The sequence below is a fragment of the Cetorhinus maximus genome, chromosome 6, assembly GCF_964194155.1.
Source record: "Cetorhinus maximus chromosome 6, sCetMax3.hap1.1, whole genome shotgun sequence".
Lineage (NCBI taxonomy): Eukaryota > Metazoa > Chordata > Chondrichthyes > Lamniformes > Cetorhinidae > Cetorhinus > Cetorhinus maximus.
The window spans coordinates 35,156,484-35,183,919 of NC_135884.1; the positions used below are offsets into that span (position 1 = coordinate 35,156,484).

At 40.5% G+C, this 27,436-nt stretch overlaps 2 protein-coding genes across 3 annotated transcripts in view; one reads left to right on the plus strand and one right to left on the minus strand.

Moving 5' to 3' along the window:
• The window catches only part of pxk (PX domain containing serine/threonine kinase), a 77,451-nt gene extending 75,558 nt beyond the window's left edge, over positions 1-1,893 (plus strand). For both annotated transcript variants that reach the window (XM_078543606.1, XM_078543607.1), the window contains exon 18: positions 1,137-1,893. In XM_078543606.1, the coding sequence (XP_078399732.1) occupies positions 1,137-1,324 (188 nt within the window). In that variant the 3' untranslated portion in view covers positions 1,325-1,893. The remainder of the gene's footprint in view (positions 1-1,136) is intronic.
• Positions 1,894-3,562: 1,669 nt separating this feature from the next.
• On the minus strand, positions 3,563-27,192 carry pdhb (pyruvate dehydrogenase E1 subunit beta). Its single transcript, XM_078543609.1, has 10 exons — positions 27,068-27,192; positions 26,914-26,973; positions 17,735-17,842; positions 17,589-17,651; positions 17,469-17,504; positions 16,804-17,089; positions 16,034-16,144; positions 5,958-6,049; positions 4,765-4,906; positions 3,563-4,590 (listed from the first exon to the last, which is right to left on the minus strand). The coding sequence occupies exons 1-10, from the start codon at positions 27,101-27,103 to the stop codon at positions 4,445-4,447; spliced, it is 1,080 nt and encodes a 359-aa protein (XP_078399735.1). The 5' UTR covers positions 27,104-27,192; the 3' UTR covers positions 3,563-4,444.
• Positions 27,193-27,436: the final 244 nt, after the last annotated feature.

Consider the following 27,436-nt stretch of genomic DNA (forward strand, 5'->3'; position numbering starts at 1 on the left):
GGGGATAGAGTTTCTTATTTACCTTGTTCAGGCTGTGACCACTAAATCTGTTTTTTTTGTATAGCGATGGTGCATAAACACATTCATATGTCTTGATGTGAAATTTATTTCAGGCTGTAACATAACATTCTTTTATTGGTTACTGTGACTAAGAATGATGGTTGTTAGGCATACAAACAGCCATGACTCATATGTAAAACAGTCTTTCCTGATTGCTAACAAAGGTTACACTTTTTCAAGGCTACTTCTGGGTGCATCTGATATTTCTGCAGAGACCCATTAAAAACTGATTTATTACAAAAATTGAAAAAAACAATGTTTTGTTTTATGAATTTTAATTGTCGTTCAAGTGAGATGCCACTAATAGGTAATGGAACATTTTCCCACTAGTGTATTATTCTGTGGTTCCATGTTGCACTCTCAATAATTTACCCTAAGCAAAACCTCAGAAGAACTACCTATTTCCCTACTTTACTAATTCCATTTCTCACGCTAGCTATATCCATGTCTTCTGACTGAAATTAGTAATTAGTGCAAAAATAGATACTGTCTTATACTACTGTAGGCCCACTTGAGTTCAAAAGGTAACATCCTTTCAACGAATTAAATTTCTCCGAGACAAAGTGTAATTGGAATCCTGTCCATCTCCACTTGTCTGGCTTGTAAACCAAATCACATGTCCTCACTTCTGTCATTGAGTGGTATTGCATTTGATAGGATTGTGAATGCCCATCAAGCTGACCGTCAAATTGCAGTTATAACATGTTAAAGTTTATTTTTGATTACTTAGTATGTACATTATCAATGGAATGGGTCAGGGTGGGGGCAAAAAAGTTTTCCTGATCAGTTGAACAGGTTGGAACTGAGAGCAGTTACTTTTGTCTAAAGAAAAAGTGATTAAATTTGTAAATATTGTCAAAAAAAGAAACTAAAATACAGAATGTTGGAAGAACACAAGTCAGTAAACATAAATTCAACTGTATTTCCTTTAAATGGTTCTGGTGAAGAGCGACACCCAAGATGTTAACTTATTTTTCTTTATAGATGCTGGCTTATGTGTATTTTCAACATTGTAGTAAGTTTGGGGAAAAGAAAAATCCTGTTCTTTAAAGCTTTTTTTCCTTCCTTACTTGCAGGGGTTTCTCCAGTTCCTCCTCAAGCTGCACCCCCACCTCCAAAGTCAGAGATTGATCTTCCATCACAATCCATTGCTACTGCCAATGGTGCTGGTAGAGGAGCCTTACTCAGCTCAATTCAATGCTTTAGAAAGGGGCACTTGAAGCCTACAGTTACAAATGACCGCAGCATCCCTACAATCAAATAATACAAAATGTCTTTGTTTACTGGACAGTTTTGAATACCAAACATGGAACACTGAGTAAAGAAAATTGTGTCTCATCTGTATATGTGGGGCAAGACATGTTTTGTGGCACTCTTGTACAGGACAATCATTCCTTTTTTGAAGCATTTGCTTTTCACAAATCTACCATGCATTGCAGCCAATGTGTATAGATTTACTTATGGGCTTGCTATGCCCCCTTGTGGACATGGCTTTTTCAAAAGTAGATTTTTTTTTTCATTTCACACTTGTCTGTAAACTTACCTGTGGAGCCAATGTTCTGCAATAATTTTATATTGAGGCAGTACAAAAATGGCAAACGTCTGTTTTGCAATAACGTATCTTAAAATAACTAGCTATAGTTTGACCATAATCCCCTAATAATCTTGAAATTCTGAAGAAAGTGCACTTTAAGATACCATTGTGTTTTACCTTAAAAGAAACAGCTGTTTCTATGCAGAAAAATTTTCATGGTGTAATATCTGTACAAATTCTTGTAAACAATTACTAGATATTGTTTTAATATTTTTATTAAAATAATTCTGTTATTCACCAGTTTTGGGCATCTCTGCTGTGAAAATGCAAACTTGGGTAAAGCTTTATACATTTCTAAACAGAGCTGAGGAGCAGTCCAAGGGAGAGTGGGAAACCTTGAACTATTCCCCTGTCAGAAGACATTGATGCTGATCTTATTTCAGAAACATATACGGCTTTTACACGCAAAGGGCAGTTTGCCATTCTAAATCTTGTGTATCTACTTCAATTTCAACATAATCAATGTGTAAAGTTTCTCTATTTACTTTTATTGTGAATGCATGAGATCTACTTAGGCAGTTGCACACATTCATTTCAACTTTACAAAAGTTTAAAATGGTCATACAGCAATTAACAATTCCTGCCAATTAGAAACAGATTTGAGGTTTATTCCTCTAGTGTCTTTGAGTAAGAAATAATGGACTGTCTGGGTTTTACATACTGATTAGGTACATGGGAATCTTTAGTAGTCGTTCTCCAGCCTCATTCAAATTTTGCTGTCACTGAAGAGGGTTTTTTTTTTAAACCAATTTAAGATTTTAAAATTCAAATCCTTGGCTTGCTGCATCATTCCAGTGAAGCCCAACGCAAACTGGAGGAACAGCACCATCTTCCGACTAAGCACTTTACAGCCTTCCGGACTGAATATTGAGTTCAACAACTTTAGATCTTGAACTCCCTCCTCCATCCCCACCCCCTTTCCGTTTCTTCCCCCTTCCTTTTGTTTTTTCCAATAATGTATATAGATTTTTCTTTTCCCACCTATTTATTATTTTTAAATCTATACCTTTTATGCTGTTAGTCTTTCCACCCCACCCCCACTAGAGCTGTACCTTGAGTGTCCTGCCATCCATTCTTAATTAGCACATTCTTTTAGATAATATCACCACCTTCAACACCTCTTTGTTCTTTTGTCTGTGACATCTGATTATCTGCTATCACTGCTTGCTTGTCCCTACAACCACCCACACCCCTCAACTTCTCTCCCCCCCCCAAACCAGCTTATATTTCACCCCTCTCCTAATATTACTCAGTTCTGTTGAAGGGTCATGAGGACTCGAAACGTCAACTCTTCTCCACCGATGCTGCCAGACCTGCTGAGTTTTTCTAGGTAATTCTGTTTTTGTTTAAGATTTTAAAAAGTTGTCAACACTTGAACTCAGCATATTTCAGAAAATGTGGCAAAGTATTTTGTTTACAAATGGACTATATGTAATACATAATTTCAAATGTGAAAATACTTCAGGTGACTTGGTATCTGAAACCCTGATATCTAGGCATTCTATTGGTCATCAAAGTTATGGGTTCCACCCCATATCTGATACTTAATGGGCATATTTCAAACTTAGAACCTATATCCATCACAGCACAAATCTAGCAACACTAAATCAGGGGTGACTTAGTTCAAAAATATGACTGTCCCATGCAGTGAATGAATAACAAGGCAACAAAAAAACAAACAGGTTTAAGCCTATTACTTGTATATAACAATTTGAAACCATTAACTTACAAATGTATAGACAATTTAAAATAGCTTTGTCTCAAGTCAAACTGCTGGAGCCTTAAGTTTAGATCCTGCTCTACTGGGCAAGAGGAACAGTGTTCATTACTAATATTTAGACATGTAGTTGCTGAAAGGATTTTGGGAGGGAGGAAGAGTCACTTTCCTTTTTAAAAAAACAGACTTGATTTGTTTAGACTTTAATTTCATTCAATTAGTTTCACTGGAGTCATACAAAACTAAATCAGCCCACATGCAATCACAAACTGGTACATTATCTTTAGAAGAATGCCTTAAAGAACATTTACAATATCTGTAATTGATACATACAGCTCAATAAACATAGCAAGAGGTTGATCTATTTGTAAACTAAACAGGTGTGCGTTTTCAAAAGAAGTTTATAAATAGTTGAAAGCATTAATGCTGAAAGATTTTCATAATACTCCAAGTGACCAATTGCAGAAATTTGCATGTTTTAAAAACCAGTAGGACCTGTCAACAGAATATCAAACAATAGACACGAAGTTTAAGTAAAGCTTCCCAAAGCTTTTATAACAATCCCTTAACCGATGGGCACAATATTGCTTAAAAAAAGGTGATAGGTTCAGACCGTGTCTGCTTTCCTACCTAGACTGACCTATCAGGAAACAGTGCAGCTGATTTGGACTATGAAAGTAACAAAAACAAGGATTTGATTATGCCTTTGAGGATTTGAATAAAAGCATGATCTAATTTTTCAGTATATCTCTGGCATCCGTATTATTTTTAAACACTTGTACGTGCCACTGGTGAGATATTCTTATTTTGGAGCACTGCACACTGCTTCCTGTTGAACATGAAAAATATACATCAACTTGGGAGGAGGAGGAGAAATTACTACTCAAAATAAGCTTTCCCACAGATTATTTTGTGTAGGACAGTTTTTCAACAACTTTTGTGCTACAAAACATTGAATGTTCTGCCCTTCCTGCAGGATGACACAGCAACTATTAAGCATAACACAGATATACACCATCAGTGAAAGGATTTAAATGGAGATTGGGGTGGGGGGAAAACAGCAGTAAGTACAATTACACATTGAGTACCTTCTTGACCGAAAAAATTACATCTTTAACCTGAGGTATACTGTTGTCTTCCAAGATCTTTGCATAAGGCATAGGAATATCAGCACCAGTGACACGTACAGCTGGGGCATCCAGATAGTTAAATGCTGGTCCTGTAGTGAAATATTATAATTCAACAAGACTGCAAACAAGTATTTTAATACCATATAATTCAGAAAACTTTTCAATCGTCTTCACTTTAACATTAAAACAATTTCAAATGTCTACAAGTTTTAATATATGTGGAATTAGTAAAAAAGTTGGAAAACTAATGTCTTGTGCTTTACCTTCCATAATTCTGGCACAGATTTCAGCACCCACTCCAAACTGTGGCCAACCACCCTCAACTGTTAGCAGATGATTGGTCTTCATCACACTGGCTTCAATTGTTTCAATATCCAGGGGTCTGATGGTACGCATATTAATGACCTGAAATAATACAAATTGCGACATTAATGCTCTTCTTAAAACAAAAGCCCTTGAAGTGCACAAGTAATCTTGTGCAATTTAACAGATTACCATCCTTGGGTGAAAAGGATAGAGACTGAATGCTACAAAAATGGGATTATGGCAATTCAAGTCAAAATGAAGCTGTGCCAAGGTACAGCAAGCTTTGAGGAGTAAAAGAAATTTAGTAAAATAAGATTCTCTCAGGCTTAGGCAGCTGTTTGGTGGAACTACTATTGCCAGCCATGAAGCTGACCTGATAAACATACTAAATTACTAGTATGTAAATTTAAAACAAAAACACTGGAATCAGCCTTCTGTATTTAGGTGAGAACACGAGTCAAACAATTTTTAAAATGTCTTGGGTTTATTTTTAATTAGATGATAGCACCTTTGATGAAATTCTCACTATATTTGTGAAACCTTTTTTGAACAATATCTCTTCCCATTAAAATGGGAGACTTACAAATATTCAGGAAATCACAATTAGGGTGATGATTATTGGTGACACCAGGGTGAAAGGTTTGAGGGAGCTGACCATTAAAACATGTAATCATTTGATTAGGATGCTCCAGCTACTGTGCCCTCAATTCTTCACACTGCCACACTAAATCCCAAGTTAGTTCACCCACCCATAAGCACAAAAAAACACTTAGTAGCATTCAGTTCAGGTCATTTGAACCAAGCACTTTAAAAAAAGATATTGTACTACTGTTGTTCATCCAGAGCTGTAACCAGAGTTTAGAGGCTGATGTGTAGTTTAGTAGAATACCCAAAACATAAATAGACAAAAACATCTTAAGTATTGTCTCATAGGAAGAATTGGTTAGGCAGGGGAATTAAAAAACTATACAGACTAGCCTTGGTGTAAATTTTATATTAACTACTTAAGAGACTGAAATGAGCATTAAAATCAGCTGAAAAATTTTTGAATGATTGTTTTAATAATTTGCATTCACAATTTCTACTTGCTTTAAATATTTCCTTTCCCATTTCAGTTTTTGTATACTCTTATTCTTTCCCAGTCACCTACCTCACAATCAATGCCTTCCTTTGCAAGAGCAACAGCTGCATCCAGGCAATGCCCCACACTTTTAGAGTGTGCAACTAAAGTGACATTAGTTCCTACAGAAGCAAAATTAGCTATGATTATTGTAGAGATCAAGTATAGATATAGATCAAGTTAGTTTCAAATTTGCGTGCAACAAATAGGATACAAGCCAAGTAGAAGAAAAAAAGTCAACGTCTTTGAAACTAAAATTACAAAGTGCAGATAAGCTTAGCAACTTGATAGATTTATCTTAATAGATTCTGTAGTCTGCTAGTCACATTGTCATAAATGGGCAGCAAGGGGATGATAAAAAGCTGCTCAGCTTTATTAAAAATAATTCGTGTATTTGTGCATTCCAATTAACTTTAGTAGCTCACTACAAAACATTGAATTCAGATGAACCACTTGACATGTGAAGGGTGCAAACTATTATACAGAAAAAGAGACCATGAGTCACTGTGCATGTTCAAATGGAGCCATCATTCCCTGGTGGAATTGAAGTATTTTTTTGGAGGAGGTGGGGAGTGGAAAAACACAGGGCATGGCAGAGAGAAAAAAGTAAAGGGGTATTTACCAAAGTCAACAGGCGATTTTCTCAAAATGCCAATTGGGAATTATGTTCAGATGATCCGTTTTGTTATCTGTTTATAGTTACTGCTTGGAAACAATGCCAAAAACAAAATGTAATTTTGATCTAGCAATGATGAAGCTGACTTAAATGAATATCCCCCGAAAATTACACATCCTGATAAAGTGCATCTCCATTGCATCAATCTAAAACTAGTGATAAAAGGAATATACCAAATTCTCAAACTTATAATAGCAAATCACTAAAGTGGGATGTAACAAAATATCAGCATCCTGATCTTCTACTTAGGTGGGATAACTGGAAATCCATACTTAGCCTATCTATAGGAATGAAGGTGATACCAGAAATATTCGTCTCCTACATTCACAGCTGTAGCTTCAAAATAACCCTCTCCTGCTCCCATGTGTGTATTTTTTAAAAACATACCAAATGTGATAGTTGACACAGAAATCATTCACACAAACTTCTAAATTTATCCGGCTGAAAAATTCCACTTCTCACCTGTTGTACTTGCTAAAAGCCACCAGACGTCTGGCGTACTCCAGCTCAAATCTCATTTGTCCTTTTATAGCTATGACCATTTGTTCTTTTGAATTTTCTTCACTTGTTCCTCCAAAGTTTCCAATAGTCCATCCTACATCATTTTGTCCCAGTTCCCTGTATCCTTACCATGCTGAAATAGTGTTGCACCATCAGCCTCAAAAACAATGGAATTCTCCAGCTCTTAAATGGATCATTTGGTAATATAATCATGCCATACAGCAATTTCTGGTTTGTGCTGAGTTAATCTCAATGTGGATGGCTGTAGAAGCACTATAACTGGTTTCAACAAGGGAAGATGCTGATTACTATACAATGACCATTGCTGGAAAGTAAAATATATAGATTCAAGTGAGGACAAGATCAGGCTCAGCAATGATACCCCAGTAAAAAAGCCAAACTCATACATGAAGAATAGCCACTCAGCTCAGCACTCAAAGTGTAATTCCATCACCTAAGAAATAGGAGTAGGCCATTCAGCCCTTCGAGCCTGCTCTGCCATTCAATGAGATCATAGCTGATCTTCTACTTCAGCACCATTTTCCTGCACTATCCCTGTATACCTTGATGTTTTTAACATATAGAAATCTATCAATCTCAGTCTTGAGCATGTTCAATGAATGAGCCTCCACAGCCCTCTGGAGCAGAGAATTCCAAAGATTTGCCACGAGTGAAGAAATTCCTCATCTCAGTCCTAAATGGCCTGCCCCTTATTCTGAGAACACGTCCCTGGTTCTGGACCCCCAGCCAAGGAAAACATCCTTCCTCTATCTACCCTGTTGAGCCCTTAAGAATTTTGTATGCTTGAATGAGATCACATCTCATTCTTCTAAACTCCAGGGAATAAAGGCCCAGTCTATTCAAATTGCGCTTCATAGGACAATACATCCATCCCAGGAATTAGTTTGGTGAACCTTTGTTGCACTTCCTCTATAGTAAAGTATATCTTTCCTTATGTGAGGAGGCCAAAACTGCACACACTACTCCAGATGCAGTCTCACCAAGGCTCTATATAATTGCAGTAAGATATCTTCATTACAAGAGGATTTGAGTATAGGAGTAAAGGCCAACATACCATCTGCCTTCCTAATTGCTTGTTGTACCTGCATGTTAGCTTCCAGTGACTCGTGAACTAGGACACCCAAGTCCCTTTGAACATCAACATTTCCCAGCCCTTCTCCATTTAAGAAATACTCTATTTCTGCTGCCAAAGTGGATATCACATTTCTCCAAACTATTCTGCCAAACTTTTGCCCACTCACTTAGCCCCTCCAAATCCACAGAAGCGTCACTGCTCACAACTCACACTTACACCTAGTTTCATGTTATCTGCAAACTTGGAAATATTACATTTAATTCCATATCCAAATCATTGATATAGATTGTGAATAACCAGGGCTCGAAGCACTGATCCTTGCAGTTTCCCACTAGTCACAGCCTGCCAACCCAAAAATGACCCATTCATTCCTACTGTTTTCTGACCGTTAACCAGTTCTCAATCCATGCCAGTATATGCCCCTCTTGTGACCTTATCAAAAGCTTTCTGAAAATCTAAACATACCATATCCACCAGCTTTCCATTATCTATTCTGCTAGTTACATCCTCAAAAAAACTCCAACAGGTTTTTAAACATGATTTCCCTTTCATAAATCCATGTCGACTCTGCCTAATTCTACCATTATTTTCCAAGTGTCCTGTTATCACATCTTTTATTAAAGACTAACATTTTCCCTACAACTGATGTTAGGCTAACAGGTCTGTAGTTTCCAGTTTTCTCTCCATCCTTTCTTAAAAAGTGGGGTTACATTTACCACCTTCTAATCTACAAGAACCATTCCAGAGTTTATAGAATTTTGAAAGATGACCAACAATGCACCTATGTCAGCAGCCACCTCTTTCAACACGGATGTAGATTGAGGTCCAGGGGATTTTTCTACTGTAAGTCCCATTAATTTCTCTAGTACTTATTTTAACTAATATTAACTTGCAGATCCCCGTTTACACTAGACCCTTGATTCTCCATTATTTCTGGGAGGTTTTTAGTATTTTCCTCCATGAAAACAAAGTATTTGTTTAGTTTCTCTACCATTTTCTTTTTCCCTATTCCTGACTCTGCTTGTAATGGACCCACATTTGCTTTTGCTAATCTTTTCCTTTTTAAATACCTATAGAAGCTTTTACAGTCCGTTTTTATGTTGCTCATGAGTTTACTCTCATTCTATTTTTCCTTTCTTAATCTTTTTCTTTGCCCTCCTTTGCAAAATTCCAAATTGCGCTCAATCCTCAGAGTTACCATCTTTTTTTTGGCAACTTTATATACCTCTTCCTTTGATCTAATACAATCCTTGATTTTTTTTCATTAACCATAGTTTCCTTGCTGGGTTTTTATGCATTAAAGAAGTGTATGTTTGTTGTAAACTATGTAATAGTTTTAAATGTGAACCATTGCCCATCTACCATCATACCTTTTAATGTACTTTCCCAATCCATCACAGCCAAATTGCCCTTCATAGTTTTCTTTGTTTAGATTTAAGACCCTAGTCTGTGATAGAATTTTACATTAGGTTTGAAAGTAATGTTCAATTATTTATGGTCACTCTTTCCTAAAGGCTCCTTTACAAGATTATGAATTAACCCTTTTTCATTGCACAATACTAGATCTAAAAAAGCCCATTCCCTAATTGGTTCATCAACGTACTGCTCTAGAAAACTCAGGTTTCAAAAATCCGACATCCACAACATTAGTGCTAATTAGGTTTACCCAGTCTATTTGCAGATTGAAATCCCCCACAATCACTGTATTACCCTTGTTACACACCTAATTTCCTTACTTATACTGTGATTTACATTACCACTACTATTTGGGTGGCTTATAAACTCCTCCCACTAATATGTTTTCTGCTCCTTGCTGTTACTTAGTTCCACCCAAACTGATTCTGTCTTGTCCTTAGTTTTAAAATGACACCTCTTACTACAATACCAATACCCTCTTTAATTAACAGAGCTACCCCACCACCTTTTCCCAGCTTCCTGAATGTCATGTACCCTTGGATATTTAGGTCTCAGCTTTGGTTTCCTTGTAGCCAGGTCTCTGTAATGGCTATCAGGTCATACATATGAATTTCTATTTGAGCCGGCAATTCATCCATTTTATTGCTATGGGCAGATAGCGCCCTTAATTCAGTTTATTTTTTAAAAACTGAATTTGTAAACTCTGCCCCTACCTGCTGGCACACTATTACGTTTACAATCACTGTCCCTTTCTGCCATACTCTGATTATCATTATCTTCAATGCTCTTTTGCCTTGTCATTTGCCTTTAATTTACTCAATCTTCCCCATGATCCCTTTCCCGCTCTGTTTAGTTTAAAGACCTCTCTACTTCCCGAGTTACACGACTTGCCAGAACAGTTCCACGGTACGGCCCCCACTTTCCCCAACTGTGGTGGTAGTGCCCCAGGAATCAGAGCCCACTTCTCCCACACCAGTCACTGAGCCATACATTCATCTCTCTAATATCTTACTTACTCTATACCAATTTGCACATGGCTCAGGTAATAATCCAGAGATTACTACCTTTGAGGTTCTGCTTCTTAATGCGGTGCCTAGTTCCTCATACTCCCTATGCAGAACATAGGAGTAGGCCATTCAGCCCAATGAGTCTGCGCCGCCATTCAATATGATCACACTGATCATCCATAATGTTCCTCCCTGCCCCTCACACTATCCCCATAGCCCTTTACATCAGTGACAGGTTTCTAAATGCCAATCTACTTTAAACATACTCGATGACTGAGCTTCCACAGCCCTCTGGGGTAGAGAATTCCAAAGATTCACAATCCTCTAAGTGAAAAAAATTCTCCTCATTTCGGTCCTAAGTGGCTTCCCCCTTATTTTGAAGGGGTGTTCCCTGGTTCTAGGCTCCTCAACCAGGGGAAACAATTTACCTGCATCTACTACTGCTTTAAGTATTTCGTAGGTTTCAATGAGATCACCTTCTTCGAAACGCTAGAGAATACAGGCCCAGTTTCCTTAACCTCTCTTCATAGGACAGGCCCGCCATCCTGGGAACAAGTCTGGCAAACCTTCACTGCACTCCCTCTATGGTAATAATATCCCTCCTAAAGCAAGGGGACCAAAACTGCACACAGTACTCCAGGTGCAGTCTAACCAAGGTTCTATACAACTGAAGCAAGACTTTGCTACTCCTGTACTCAAATCCTCTTTCAATAAGGGCCAACATACCACTAGCCTTCCTAATTGCCTGCTGCACCTACATGTTAGCCTTCAACACCCAGGTCCTTTTGTACATCTACACTTTCTAATCTCTTACCATTTAAGAAAAAGTCTACACATCTGTTCCTCCTACCAAAGTGGATAAACTCTCATTCTCCACATTATATTCCATCTGCCATGTTCTTGCCCACTCACTAAGTCTGTCCAATTCCCCTTGAAGCTGCTTTACATCTTCCTCACAATACATATTTCCACCAAGCTTTAATGACCCGTTTACTCCTACTCTGCTTTCTGCCCATTAACCAAATCTTAATCCATGGCAGTATATTACCTCCTATCCCACGTGCTTTAATTTTGCTAGCCAAGCTCCTGGGGAGGGGGTGGGGAAAAGAGCAGGGGACTTTATCAAAAGCCTTCTGAAAATTCAAGTATATTACATCCACTGATTCCCATTTATCAATTCTGTCAGTAACATCCTCAAAGAAAAACTCCAACAGGTTCATAAGTACATGTTTTCCTGTTCATAAATACACGTTGACGACACTGAACCAGATCATTATTATCCAAGTGTCCATTTATCACATCTTGTATAATAAATTCTAGCATTTTCTCTACTATTGATGTAAAGCCAACAGGTCTGTAGTCCCCGGTTTTCTCTCTCCCTACCTTCCTAAACAGAAGTGACATTTGTTACCTTCCAATCTGCGGGAATCAATCCAGAATCTATAGAATTTTGAAAGATGCATCCACCATCTCCATAGCTACCTCTTTCAAACTCTGGGATGAAGATCGTCAGGCCCCAGGAACTTATCAACCTTTAGTCCCATTAATTCCTCCAATACAAGCTTCTTACTAATACTAATTTCCTTCAATTCCTCATTCTCTCTAGTCCCTTGGATCTCTAAATCTGGAGATTTAAACCCTACCTAACAGCACTAGCAAATCTCCCTGCGAGGAAATTAGTCCCAGTCCTGTTAAGGTGTGGCCTGACCAGATTGTACAAATCCCACCTGCTCCAGGAACATGATGCCCTCTCTTCTACACCAATTCTCTAGCCATTTGTTCAGTCACTATGCTCACTAGCACATGGCACTGGGAGTAATCCTGAGATCATTGCTCAAGGTCCTGCTTTTTAATTTTCCTTCCTAAATCCCTAAAATCTGCTTTCAGGACCTCATCCCTCTCCCTACCTATGTCATTGCTACCCATGTGGACCATGACCTCTGGCTGTTCACCCTCCCCCAGATAGGTGCCCTGCACCCACTTCGTAACATCCTTGACCCTGGCACCAGGGAGGAAACACCATCCTGGAGTCACGTTTACTGCCACAGAAAAGACTGTCTAATCCCCTGAATATGGAATCCCCTATCGCTATTGCTCTCCCACGCTTCTTCCTCCCCTCTCGTGCAGTTGAGCCACCCATGGGACCACAGACTGGCTGCAATCTCCCCCAAGCAGCCATCGCCCTCACCAGTATCCAAAGTGGAAAACTGATTAGCAAGCAAGAGACTCAGGGGAACTCCTGCACTACCTGCCTGGATCTTTTAGACTGCCTGGTGGTCACCCATTTCTTTTTTGCCTGCATGCTGTTAACTTGTGGTGTGACCGCCTCCCTAAAACGTGCTATCCACATAGTTCTCTACCTCGGGAATGCACAACAGTGACTCCAGCCGCTGCTTGAGTTCTGTAACCCAGAGCTCAAGCTTTTGCAGCCAGTGACACTTCCTGCAGATGTGTTCGTCTAAGACAAATGGTACTTCCATGATTTCCCACATTCCGCAGGGTGTGCATTCCACTCGACCAAGCTGACCTGCCATACCATAACTTTAAAAACTATTACAATTAGAATTAGTAGAATAATTTACCAGTTACTCACCAACTGGCTGATTCTCCTGTATCAAAGTAAGAACCAGCTACTGGACACTGAAAAAAAAGGTAGAAAAGGAGCACCTCCTTCCCCTCTTCACTGAGCACCTTCACGCACCAAACTCCAACTTGAGCACTCTAATGCACCCAAAGCAGCACTCCAGTGCAGGCCAAAACCTCTCTGAGTCTTAGCCATGTCATTGGTACCTACATGGACCATTACAACCGGATCCTTCCCCTCCTACTGCCAGTTCTTCTCCAGCCCTGAACAGATGTCCCGAACCCTGGCACTGGGAAAGCAAAATAATCTCCTGGCTTCTCACTCTTGGCTGCAGAGAACAGTGTAGATTCCCTTGACTATACTGTCCCCTAGTACCACTACATTCCTTTTAACTACCCCCACTTGAACAGCTTCCTATGTCATGGTGCCATGATCAGTTTGCTCATTCACGTTACAGCCCTCTCTCGTTCAAACAAACTGCAAGAACCTCAAACTTGTTGCTCAATTGCAAGGGCCGAGGATCCTCCACTCTCCCCTTACCTGCCTGGCTCACAGTCACACCCTCCTGTGCCTGATCACTGACCAAATTAGATGACGCTAATCTAAGGGATGTGGCTGCCTTCTGGAACAAAGCGTCCAGGTAACTTTGCCCCTCGATACATCACAACGTCTGCAACTTGGTCTCCAGCTCATTAACTGAGCTGAAGCTCAAGCCATAGACACCTACTACAGATGCGGGTGCCATGGATTGCATTGGCATCCAGGAGCTCCCACATGCTCCAGCCATGACGCATCACCTGTCCTGCCATTTGTGTGTTAATTAAATTTATCTTTCTTAATTTATAGTTCTCCTCTTCACCAAAATCCCTCACCAAACTCCCAGTTTCACACACTACACTCAAGCAGCACTCTGAAACCCATGTATCTATCCTCTGAAAAATAATGATGAGTCAGCTCTGCTAAAGCTCAGAAACCAGTTTAAGATGGCTACTTAATTAACTAGTTAGAACTGGTCTGAGAGCGCTTGTATATCCCTGGTTAAGACTGGAAGGAATTTAACTCACCTCTTAGCAATTAACTAAAATAGTAATTTTTAGTTAAATGTAAAAAGAGATTAACCCTTAAGGTCCCCTCACCAAACTCCCAGCTTCACAATCTGTGCACTCAAGCAGCACTCAATGCAGACCAATTGATTTTAAATTCCACCAGCTGCCATAGTGGGATTTGAACAAGTGTCCCCAAAGCATTTGCCTGGGCCTCTGGATTACTAGTCCAGTGATATTACCAGTATGCCACTGCCTCCCCTGCACTGAAAAAAAATAGGAAAGAAGATTGGAACTGCTTCCCTTCCTACATTTGCCTGTTTCTGTAGAAATCCTTTTAGCCCAACTAGTCTGTGCTGGTGCTTATATTCTGAGTCCCCTCCCATTCCATCAACCTAATCTCCTCCTTTCAGCATATCTTTTCTCTCATGTTTCACTTTGAAAACACCCAAGCCTCAATCACTTCCTACATCAGCGAGTTTCACATTCTGGACATAGAGCAAGGAAATTTCTCCTCATTTCCCTATTGATTTATTTGTAACTATTTTGTATTATGGCCTCTAGTTTTAGATTCTCCCACAAACGGAGCCATTCTCTCCACATCTACCCCTGCACAATCACAGAATCACAGTGCAGAAGAGGCCCTTCAGCCCATCGAGTCTCCACTGACATGAGAAACACCTGATCTACATATCTAATCCCATTTACCAGCACTTGGCCCGTAGCCTTGAATGTTATGACATGCCAAGTGCTCATCCAGGTACTTTTTAAAAAGGATGTGAGGCAACCCGCCTCCACCACCCTCCCAGGCAGCACATTCCAGACCATCACCCTCTGGATAAAAAAGTTTTTCCTCACATCCCCCCTAAACCTCCTGCCCCTCACCTTGAGCTTGTGTACACTCGTGACTGATCCTTCAACTAAGGGGAACAGCTGCTCCCTATCCATTCATAATTTTAGCAATCTCTATGAAGTTTCTACAAAAGCTTTTCTTTTCTAAAGAGAAACATCAAACCAGCCCAATCTTACCTGGCTGCTGTAATCTCTTAGTTCTGGTACCACCCTTTTAAATCAGATTGAAACCAGAATGCTACACAGTAATAAGTGCAGCATCCTATACAAGTTCAAAAGTAAAAAAGTTACTTTTGAACGCTAAAGCTCCACCCATCTACATGGCAACATAGCCTTTATGGCTATGTTACCATGGAGATGGGTGGAGATTAAGAAGGTTCTCCAAATACTTTTAAAGTAAATTAGGGCTAACTCCTCAAACAAAACAACTCTCTGGATAGCACTTCTTTGCAAGCAGTGTAGAGACCTGATCTCCAGCTAAGTCAACCCATCTGCTATTTTATGGCTCTTACCTTTTTAGCTGTTAACACCTTAATTCAACATGGGCCCAACCTTTTCAGTGTAATAGACTCCAAGCTGCTTTAATTGCATTTATCCCATTTTCTATAGTTAAACTTTAATCTTCCCAGAAATAAACATCACATCTAAAACATTAACACAAACCATGAACTAAAGATTTGTCACAAAAGGTGACTGAGGGCATGGTTTGGGCGATAATTTTGAAAACAGGGAAGAGCAATATTAAGCCAGAAAAATTTTGAAAGAGTACCAGAATGTAGATGTGATGGCTGAAGGAAAGAACACAATCCTATCTTGCTGAGAGGAAGCTTTCATGAAGGGAATACCAAGTTATATTTGCATTTTAAATCAGTTCAATAAAAGTAAGCTTATATTAATGTTAAATTTCAAAATAACTTATGTAATTTCTTACCTTCTTTTTCTATTTTGGCTTTTCCAATTGGGATAACAAAATCCTTTGACTGGATTTCCTCAGAGACTTCAAAAGGCACACCATACATCAGTTCATTTTCCAAAAAAACAACTGCAGGATATTAATGGATGTCATGAGTATTGCTTGTTTACATATACAGAATAAATGGTGTGTCTTAAACTGATTTGTTAAACATTTACAGTTAAAAACCAGCTTCATCAAATTCCAATGGTTAGCAAAGTGGGGGGGGGCAGGAAGAGAAGAGAGGTGAGAAATTAAATAAAAATTGAGAGATGATCAAATTACAAAGCTGATGGGCTCTTGGCTGAAAAAAAGAAATCACATCCATGAACCATGAATCCATGAACATGCAGGGTTCAATGGAGTAACAGAACTAATTGGTTCCACAGTGACTACTGTTGTGTATTAAGTCAGTAATGATCAGAAAATGTCCAAGCCTGGACTAATCAACATTCAGGACTGTAAAGGATAACAAATCATGGTGCACTCTGTGGCTGCTCATCTGACAGGTCAGTTTGTGGAAATCAGCTAAGATTTTCACCCCCATTTTCGCTTTTTCTTTTAACATTCAAAGTATCTGCATCTAGATTTCCATTAAAAAAAAGGCACAAAATCAGTTTGAATAGTGCCACATTAGAAGAATACTTTGTTCATAGACCAACACAATGGCAATTGCAGTTATATTGATCCTTGCCAACAACATACATCTGAAATATTATCTTATCAAATATATTTTTTGAAAAACTTACCGGGGTTATCATCTCGGATAGCAGATTTCAGCAACCCTTTAGCATCTTCAGCACTCCAAGGACTAATCACTTTTAGCCCAGGACAGTGGCTATACCATGCTGCAAAGCACTGGGAATGCTGAGCTGCCACTCCAGCTGAAGAACCATTTGGACCTCTGAAGACAACAGGAACAGGAATTGCACCTGCTGACATGTAGTGTGTTTTAGCAGCAGAATTTATAACTTGGTCAATGGCTTGCAGTGCGAAATTGAAGGTCATGAATTCACAGATGGGCCTCAAGCCAGCCTGAGAAGTTAGTGAAAAGTTATTAAGAATTTGACCTTATTTTTCCAAGGGCATATTGCAAGACATGTTCACATGCACCAGCTTTGGCATCAGTACAGTCCCCAATATTTTGGGCTTTTAATCTCATACTCTAACACTACTGGTAATATTTCTATGTTTCAAGTCTACAGAATTATTTTATTGATGAGTAATTTATCATTTTTAGCTTTGTCATAATGATGAAGATTTGTTAACTTTCTTGCTGTTGCAAGAATGCATGTATTGGTGACAATTTTAATGCTAAACAAACAAGCCTGTTTCAGAAGAATATTTACTGTTCCATATATTAATTCCATGCACTTGGCACAGCAAATTACACAAAAAAATTCAAGGTACATACCATGGCAGCACCAACTGCAATTCCTGCAAAACCCATCTGAAAGAAAGGTGCAATGATTTTAGCATTTAGCAAGTTATTAAACACAAATTAGACATGGAATGGTTTTATAATGAAACATACCTCTGAAATAGGAGTGTCTATGATTCTCTTGTCTCCCCATTTCTTCCACAGTCCACGACTCACCTGCAAAAATAAAGTCATGAATATTTATAGCTACTTTCAGTGCTAAAGCTTTGAAGAGTTGTAGATCACCAGCTATGTCTCACCTTGTATGCACCATCATACTGTGCTACCTCTTCTCCCAGCAGAAACACAGTTTCATCTCTCTCAATCTCCTCATCCATGGCCTGGGTTAGAGCATCTCGATAGGTCAGCTAAAACGGTATGAAATCAATTATTCTTTCTGGTTATGCAGGAGGCTAGAATTTTTAAACTTGTTTATCATCAATGGGCAGAATACCCAAGGAGTCTCAAAATTATAGAAACACAGGATTGGAAAAGACAGCTGCTGTTCATCTGTATCTGGTGTCACTGCCTGGGATATATATCCTTTGATACCCCTCATATTTGTTCAAATTTTGCACCAAGTACTTAAAAGTGATCTTTTTGCTTTTCAGTTAGTTACTCTTCCTTTTACCATTTTTAAGTCTCTCTCCCATCTTCCCGAAATTATTAAATGATGTGTTTTATGGAGTATATAGCAAGTCAGTCTCTCTCAAGGAGAATAATAGTTTTGTGGAACTTCTTAAGATTGAAACGTTGCAGCTGTGAAACATGGGAGCTTCTGGGCACTAAGGCAATCCTGGACAAACACGTCTGCAGAAAGCATAAGCAGCTAGAGGAATTCCAGATCAGGATTACTGATCTGGAAGCTGAACTGCAGACACTGTACAATATAAGGGAGGAGAAATATCTGGACACTGTCTTCTAGAAGACAGTCACGTCTCTTAGAATAGGGTCACCTGTTTTGGTCAGCAGTGAGTGACAAGCGGATGTGACCACGAGCAAGACAGGTAAAGGGACCGAACAGACAGAGCAGAGGAGCCTCAGTTTTTGAAATTGTCAAAAGTTTGAGGTACTCGCAACCAATGTCTGCAAGGTGGGTGAGCAGACTGGCCTAGGCACCGTGGTGCAGAAAGCCGTTCAAGTGAGGGGGAAAAAAATGGAACGTTGTGGTAGTAGGGGACAGTATGGTGAGGGGAATTGACACTGTTCTCAGCAACAAAGAGTGACAGTCCAGAAGGCTGTGTTGCCTGCCCGGTACCAGGGTTTGGGACATCTGCTCAGGGCTGGAGAGGAAGACCCAGTTGTCGTGGTCCATGTAGGCACCAATGACATAGATAGAACAAGGAAAGAGGTTCTGCATAGTCAGTATGAGGAACTAGGCACCAAATTAAGAAGCAGAACCTCAAGGTAATAGCCACTGGAACATTACCTGAGCCATGTGCAATTTGGCATAGGGCAAATAAGATTAGAGAGATGATTGCGTGGCTTAAAGACTGGTGTGGGAAAAGTGTGTTCTGGTTCATGGGGCACTGGCACCAGTACTGGGGAATGTGGGGGCTGTACCATTGAGACAGTCTATACCTGAACCATGCTGGGACCGGTGTTCTTGCAAGCCACATTACTAGGGAAGTACTGATGGCTTTAAACTAACTGTGGGGGAAAGGAATCAAATTTGGGGAGATGTTGTAAATCAAAGAGTAGAGGCAAAGCAAGAGAGTAAGGTATTAATATGGGAAATGATAAACAGACTATAATAGATTTGTGCTCTGTCCTTTCCTAAGGGCAAATCAGCAGATAAGGCTAGAGGTTACAAAAATAGTAAAAAGAACAAAACTCAAGGCTCTGTATCTGAATGCACAAAGCATTTGAAACAAAACAAATGAACTGATAGATCAGACTCGTTTATCTCAATTTGCACTAATAGCCATTAGAGAATTGGCGACAGGACAACTAATTGGGACCTGAATATTGAAGGGTGAGACACATTTACGAAGGACAGGAAGCTAGGAAAAGGTGGTGGGGTGGTTCTGTTTATTAAAGATAGTATTAGCACAATAGAGAGGGATGACCTCAGTTCAGGAAACCAGGATATAGAAGTGGTTGGATAGAGATGAGGAATGATAAAGGCAAGAAGTCACTTGTGGGAGTGGCGTACAGGCCACCTAACAGGAGCCACATGGTAGGACAGGTATCAAAGAAAAAATAATGGGAGATTATCGTGGCAATTATCATGGAGGATTTTAATCTACTTATAGACTGGAAAAATCAAATGGCCAAAGGTAGCCTAGATGAGGAATTCAAAGAATATTTTCGGAATAGTTTCTTAGAACAGCATGTTCTGGCATCAATCAGAGAATAGACTATGCTAGACCTGGTATGGACAACCAGATAGGGTTATTTAATGACCTCATATTGAAGGGACCCCTATGTAGTAGTAGTGGGGAACAAAGAAATGGCGGAGGAACTGAATGGGTACTTTGCGTCAGTCTTCACAGTGGAAGACACAAGTGACATCCCAAAATGTCAAGAAAGTCGGGGGGCAGAGGTGAGTATAGTGGCCATTACCAAGAAGGTGCTAGGAAAACTGAAAGGTCTGAAGGTGGATAAATCACCTGGACCAGATGGATTACACCCCAGAGTTCTGAAGGAGATAGCTGAAGAGATAGTGGAGGCGTTAGTGGTGCTCTTTCAGGAATCACTGGAGTCAGGGAAGGTCCTAGAGGACTGGAAAATCATTAATGTAACCCTCCTGTTTAAGAAGGGAGTGAGGCAAAAGACGGGAAATTACAGGCCGATTAGCCTGACCTTGGTCGTTGGTAAGATTTTAGAGTCCATTATTAAGGATGAGATTTCAGAATACTTGGAACTGCATGGTAAAATTGGGCAAAGTCAGCATGGTTTCATCAAGGGGAGGTCATGCCTAACAAATCTGTTAGAATTCTTTGAGGAGGTAACGAGTAGGTTAGACAAAGGAGAGCCATTGGATATTATCTACTTGGACTTCCAGAAGGCCTTTGACAAGGTGCCGCACAGGAGGCTGCTCAGTAAGATAAGAGCCCATGGTGTTAGAGGCAAGGTACTAGCATGGATAGAAGATTGGCTGTCTGGCAGGAAGCAGAGAGTGGGGATAAGGGGGTCCTTCTCAGAATGGCGGCCGGTGACTAGTGGAGTTCCGCAGGGGTCAGTGTTGGGACCACAACTTTTCACTTTATACATTAATGATCTAGATGAAGGAACTGAGGGCATCCTGGCTAAGTTTGCAGATGATACAAAGATAGGTGGAGGGACAGGTAGTATTGAGGAGGCGGGGAGGCGGCAGAAGGATTTGGACAGGTTAGGAGAATGGGCAAAGAAGTGGCAGATGGAACATAACATGGGGAAGTGTGAGGTCATGCACTTTGGTAGGAAGAATAGAGGCATAGACTATTTTCTAAATGGGGAGAGAATTCAGAAATCTGGAGTGCAAAGGGACTTGGGAGTCCTAGTTCAGGATTCTCTTAAGGTTAACTTGCAGGTTGAGTCAGTAGTTAGGAAGACAAATGCAATGTTGGCATTTATTTCGAGAGGACTAGAATATAAAAGCAGGGATGTGCTGCTGACGCTTTATAAGGCTCTGGTCAGATCACATTTAGAATATTGTGAGCAATTTTGGGCCCCGTATCTCAGGAAGGATGTGCTGGCCCTGGAGAGGGTCCAGAGGAGGTTCACGAGAACGATCCCAGGAATGAAAGGCTTAACACATGAGGAACGTTTGAGGACTCTGGGTCTATACTCGATGGAGTTTAGAAGGATGAGGGGGGATCTGATTGAAACTTACAGAATGCTGAAAGGCTTGGATAGAGTGGATGTGGGGAAGATGTTTCCATTAGGAGAGACTAGGACCCGAGGGCACAGCCTCAGAGTAAAGGGAAGACCTTTTAGAACAGAGATGAGGAGAAACTTCTTTAGCCAGAGAGTGGTGAATCTATGGAATTCATTGCCACAGAAGGCTGTGGAGGCCAGGTCATTGAGTGTATTTAAGACCGAGATAGATAGATTCTTGATTGGTAAGGGGATCAAAGGTTACGGGGAGAAGGCGGGAGAATGGGGTTGAGAAACTTATCAGCTATGATTGAATGGCGGAGCAAACTCGATGGGCCGAATGGCCTAATTTCTGCTCCTATATCTTACGTAGCAGTGATCTTAATACGACTGAATTTTACATTCAGTTTCAGGGAGAGAAGAGGGGGTCTAAGACTAATATTTTAAACTTAGATGAAGCCATGAAAGCAGAGATAGCAGAAGTGAACTGGCAATTTAGGTGAAGGGATAAGTCAACAGAGAGACAGTGGCAGATATTTAAGGGGCTATTTCAGAATACACAGAATAGATACATTCCAACGAGAAAGAAAAATTTGAAGGTGAGGACCTTTCATCAATGGTTAACTAACAAAGTTAAGGACAGCACCAAACTTAAGGAACAAGCATATAATTACACAAAGTTGGGTGGCAGGTCAGAAGACTTGACAGAATATAAAAAACAGCAAAGAATGACTAAAAGATTAATAAGGAGGGAAAAATTAGAGTATGGGAGAAATCTAGCTAGAAATATAAAAGACAGGTAGTAAGGGTTTCTACAGATATTTAAAAAAGAAAAGGGTTAACAAAGTGAGAGTTGGTCCTACAGAAAGTAGGTTGGGGAATTAATAATGGAAAATAAGGAGATAGCAGATGAATTGGACCAGTATTTTGCATTGGTCTTCACTATAGAGGATGCAAGTAACACCCCAGAAATAACTGTAAATCAGGAACTGGAAGGGAGGGAGGACCTCAGGAAAATTAATCACCAGGGAAGTAGTACTTAGCAAAATGTTGAAACTGCAGGTTGACAAGTGCCCAGGTCCTGATGGATTTCACCCTAGGGTCTTAAAGTGGCTAGCGAGATAATTGATGCGTTGGTTTTAAATTTTCAAAATTCACTTGATTCAGGGAAAGTTCCATTAGATTGGAAAATAGCTAATGTAACTTCTTTATTCAAAATGGGAGGGAGAAAGACAACAGGAAACTATAGGCCAGTTCACTTAACATCTGTCATAGGGAAAATGTTAGAAGCTATTATTAAAGACATTATAACAATGCACTTAGGTAAATTCAAGGAGCAGAATTTTCTGCCTTCCAGCGGGTGGGCCCGACCCAATCTCCGGAGGGCGGGAAGCCGATCCCCGCCACCATTTAAAGTAGGCGGGCCAATTAAAGCCCACCCTGTGGGAAGCGCTATGTGCTTCCTGTGCAGGCGGGGGAGGGATTCCCCAAATGCGAGAGTGCGCTCTTTCACGCATGTGCACGAAAGAGCGCAAATCTCCCTGAGGCAAAGTGTTGCCTCAGGGAGATCGCTGACAGTTGTAACAGAAAAAAAACAATCCTTAACATGTCCCCTCATGTGACAATGTCACATGAGATGGGACATGTTCATAAATTGTACTGAAACTTAAAATCCCTACATGAAACCTCATCCCGCCGGTGGATGAGGTTTCATGTTTTTTCTATTTGCCGCCAGGGCTCCTGGCCTGCCTGCCAACCTCAAGGTTGGACGGGCAGGTCCTTTAATTGTTTTAATGATCCTGTCAATGGCCTCAATTGGCCATTGGCAGGTCGGCGGGCCCACAACTGATTTTGCTGCGCCCCCGCCTTCCTGAAAATTTAAATGGGGCGGGATGACGTCGGGGGTTTCCCCCAATGTCATCCCATGTCGGCAAGCAGGCCCAGCCCCCTGCTCACCGACAGGAAAATTCAGCCCAAGGTCTTCAGGCAGAGTCAACATGGTTTGGTGAAAGGGAAATCATGTTTAACCAATTTACTGCAACTCTTTGACAAAGTAACATGCGCTGTGGATAAAAGGGAATTAATGGGATGTACTGTACTTAGATTTTCAGAAGGTATTTGATAAGGTGCCACATCAAAGTTTACTGCAGAAAATAAAAGTTCATGATGTAGGGGGTAACATACTGGCATGGATAGAAGATTGGCTAATAAATAGGAAACAGAGGGCAGGCATAAATGGGTCTTTTACAGGTTGGCAAGATGTAACAAATGATGTGCCACATGGATCAGTGCTGGGGCCTTGACTCTTTACAACTTATATAAGTGTCTTGGATGAAGGGACCAAAGGCATGGTTGCTAAATTTTCTGAAGACACAAAAATAGGTATGAAAGTAAGTTGTAGAAGGGACTTAAGGAGGCTACAAAACAGTTTAGATAGGTTAGGTGAGTAGGCAAAGATATGGCAAATGGAGTATAATGTGGGAAAAGTGAAATTGTCCATTTTGGCAGGAAAAATAAAAAAACATATATCTAAATGGAGAGAGACTGCAGAGCTCAGTTTCAGAGGGATCTGGGTGTCCTAGTGCATGAATCACTAAAGGTTAGTATGAAGGTGTAGAAAGTAATTAGGAAAGTTAATAGAATATTATTGTTTATTGCAAGGGGAATTGACTGCAAGAGTAGGGAGGTAATGCTTCAGTTATACTGGGTATTGATGAGACCACATCTGGAGTACTGCGTACAGTATTGGGCTCCTTATTTAAGGATATAAATGTATTGGAAACAGTTCAGAGAAGGTTTACTAGATTAATTCCTGGAATGGATGGGTTGTCTTACGAGATAAAGTTGGACAGGCTAGGCTTGCATTCACTGGAGTTTAGAAAAGTAAGAGGCAACTTGATTGAAACATAAGATCCTCAGTGGACTTGACAGGGTGGATGTGGAAACAATGTTTCCTCTTGTGGGGTAATCTAAAACTAGGGGTCACTGTTTAAATGGGCGACCCCTTGTTTTTAAAGACAGAGATGGGGAGAAATTTTTCTCTCAGGAGGGTCATGAGTCGTTGGAACTCTCTTCCTCAAAAGGCAGCGGAGGCAGAACCTTTGAATAATTTTAGGCAGCGGTAGATAGATTCCTGATAAGCAAGGGAATGAAAGGTTATTGGGGGTCGGCAGGAATGTGGAGTTGAGGTTAAAATCAGATCTGCCATGATCTTATTGAATGGTGGAGCAGGCTCAAAGGGCTGGGCGGCCTACTCCTGCTCCTAATTCATATGTTTGTATGAAATACAGCTCAACAGCACTGGACAAACGCAGGTCATCTTTCCAAGCTGAAAATGGCACAGGCAGATTCGTAGGAATTGTTATAGCACAGGAGGAGGCCATTCAGTCCATCATGCTTGTGCCAGCTCTCTGCAAGAGTGCTCAACTAGTCCCACTCCCGCACCTTTTTCCCATAACCCAGCAAATTTAGGAAGTGAAAATTTAGAATTCAATTAACAAATCACTAATTGAGAGTTGTTTTAAAGACAAGATATTTTCCACCATTGAAACTACTCATCCATTCAATCAATAGTACTTTTGTTAAAAATGGTATGAAATTGAACAAAAGATTCCCAAAGGCTTACATTTTAATTAAACAATATTTTGAAACATAGGGGTTCTATTTTTAAGAGATAGTCCAAGCAGTCTGAAGTCAGGGCTTGTCAATTTTGTTGTTTGAGTGACATTTCAGGACTTCACATTTTCATTAGTAAAACCGGTGTACGTTTTGGCCAATTTGCTTTTTTATTGGCTATACACAATGACAGCTCTACAGCACATTTGTCCACAGACAGAAGGCAGCAATGTTCAATGTAGATTCCTACTTAAAGATATGGAAACACTTTGACACTAGCAGTTAACATCCAATAATACCATTTAAAAGCTGAGAAACTTGAAAATAAATACACCATACAGGGAGAGTGCAGGGAAATAGAATTGGCACAGACACCCAAGCCACACATCCATTCTGCAATTTTCATGATTCAATCTGTGCTAATGCAATGCTGCTGAAGATGAATCCCACAAAAAAAAAACTGGGGTTCCAATATACACAAAGCTTCACTAAATTTAAAATGCCAAGATGCGTTTCACACTAAGGCCACAAATTTCCCAATTCAATGATTCTGTCTTTTTCTTTTAGGAATTCTCTCAATGATTAGCAGTTTTTAACATGGACTAGCCCAACATTCTTCTTTGGATTTTGAAATTTACCACACAGTTAACAAAGTTACTTCAAACATTTGTTTACATGAAAAATTGCAAAATTACTAGAAAGGCAGCTATTTTAAATTACTCTCAAACGGGGGTCTGCAGGACTTAACAAAAACAGAATTACCTGGAAAAACTCAGCAAGTCTGGCAGCATCGGCGGAGAAGAAATCAGTCAACGTTTCGAGCCTCCATGGCCCTTCGGCAGAACTGCAGCATAGTTTCAACAAGGGAGAAATATAAATTGGTTTAAGGTGGGTGGGGGGCGGGGGGGAAGAGACACATTGAGGGTGTGGTGTGAGCAGATAATCAAAAGATGTCAGAGACAAAAGGGTCAAAGAGGTGTTGAAGATGGTGGTCTTTGTCTGAGAAAAGTGCTAATTAAGAATGGAATACAGGATATTCAAAGTACAGCTCTAGTGGGGGTGGGGTGGAAAGACTAAAGGTTTTAGTTTTAGATTTAAATTCTTTCCCCACCTATTTCCATTATTTTTAAATCTAAAACTAAAACCTTTAGTCTTTCCACCCCACCCCCACTAGAGCTGTACTTTGAATATCCTGTATTCCATTCTTAATTAGCACTTTTCTCAGACAAAGACCACCATCTTCAACACCTCTTTGACCCTTTTGTCTCTGACATCTTTTGATTATCTGCTCACACCACACCCTCAATGTGTCTCTTCCCCCCCGCCCCCCACCCACCTTAAACCAATTTATATTTCTCCCTTGTTGAAACTATGCTGCAGTTCTGCCGAAGGGCCATGGAGGCTCGAAACGTTGACTGATTTCTTCTCCGCCGATGCTGCCAGACTTGCTGAGTTTTTCCAGGTAATTCTGTTTTTGTTTTGTTTTGGATTTCCAGCATCCGCAGTAGCTTTTAGCTTTTTGTTTTTATGTCTGCAGGACTTGTCTACGCCAACCCCTGCAAAAGACAAATGTTTTCAGAATCCTTGCCAAAAGAATGTTCTTGGGCGGTGTTAACAGATTAGTTAGCCACTAATGCCCATCTCATGCGTGGCTTTTGTAGAAGCCTAGATTATAATTAATTCCCAATGCAAAGCTAAAGCGGCAAATGCCTACCTGAAGGCTCTCGCACCAGTTACATGTCTACTTTTGCATCAGCCCAGAATTGGGTTACACAGAGCAAAAAGTAAAAGAACAGCCACAAAACTACAACAAATTGCTTCCAATTCCAATTTTCGCGAGGTGGGTATGAGTTCGGAAATGCAGAGATTAATGGCAGCACCGGTAAACATGTCAATCTAAAAGTCCTACAATTCTTAACTAAATGATCAGCAGGGATAACTGGCTCCGATACAATAATAACAATAATAAGTTCCTCTCATTCGCCAATGATAAAGCAGTGACCGAAAGTGACCCTGGTTTTACCTGCACGGCAGCAAGCGCTGATCGATGGAAGTCCCTCCGTGATAACACGCCAAAAGCATTCTGCATAAACAAAGACAACTCAGCGTTACTGCACGAACACAATCCCAGAGATCACTACTATTAACCGATAAGATGCAGAGGGCATCCCTCATACCTTCCAACCACAGAAAAGACCCCTGAGCGCAGCCATCTTTTTAACGTCCTTCAAGAACACCAACTAATTGCATTTCTTGTCCAATCAGCGGGCACGACACTAACTGTGACCCGCCCTTCTCAATATCTAGCCAATAGTGGTGCGCGTTACAGAGGCGGTACTCGTCGTCTTTGGAGAGTGTGGGGGACACAGCGTGACCCCGCCCACTGACCATCAGTGACCCTCAGGCCCCACCCCCGGCTACGCAAGGTCCGGCCCCGTTGCCCAGGACCCAGGCCCCGCTTCCTGCCCGCTGCCCGAGGCCGCGCCCTTACCCCGGGCCCCGCGCCCCCGGCGGAAAGGGTCGCAGGGCTGCGAAGTGTTTTGGAG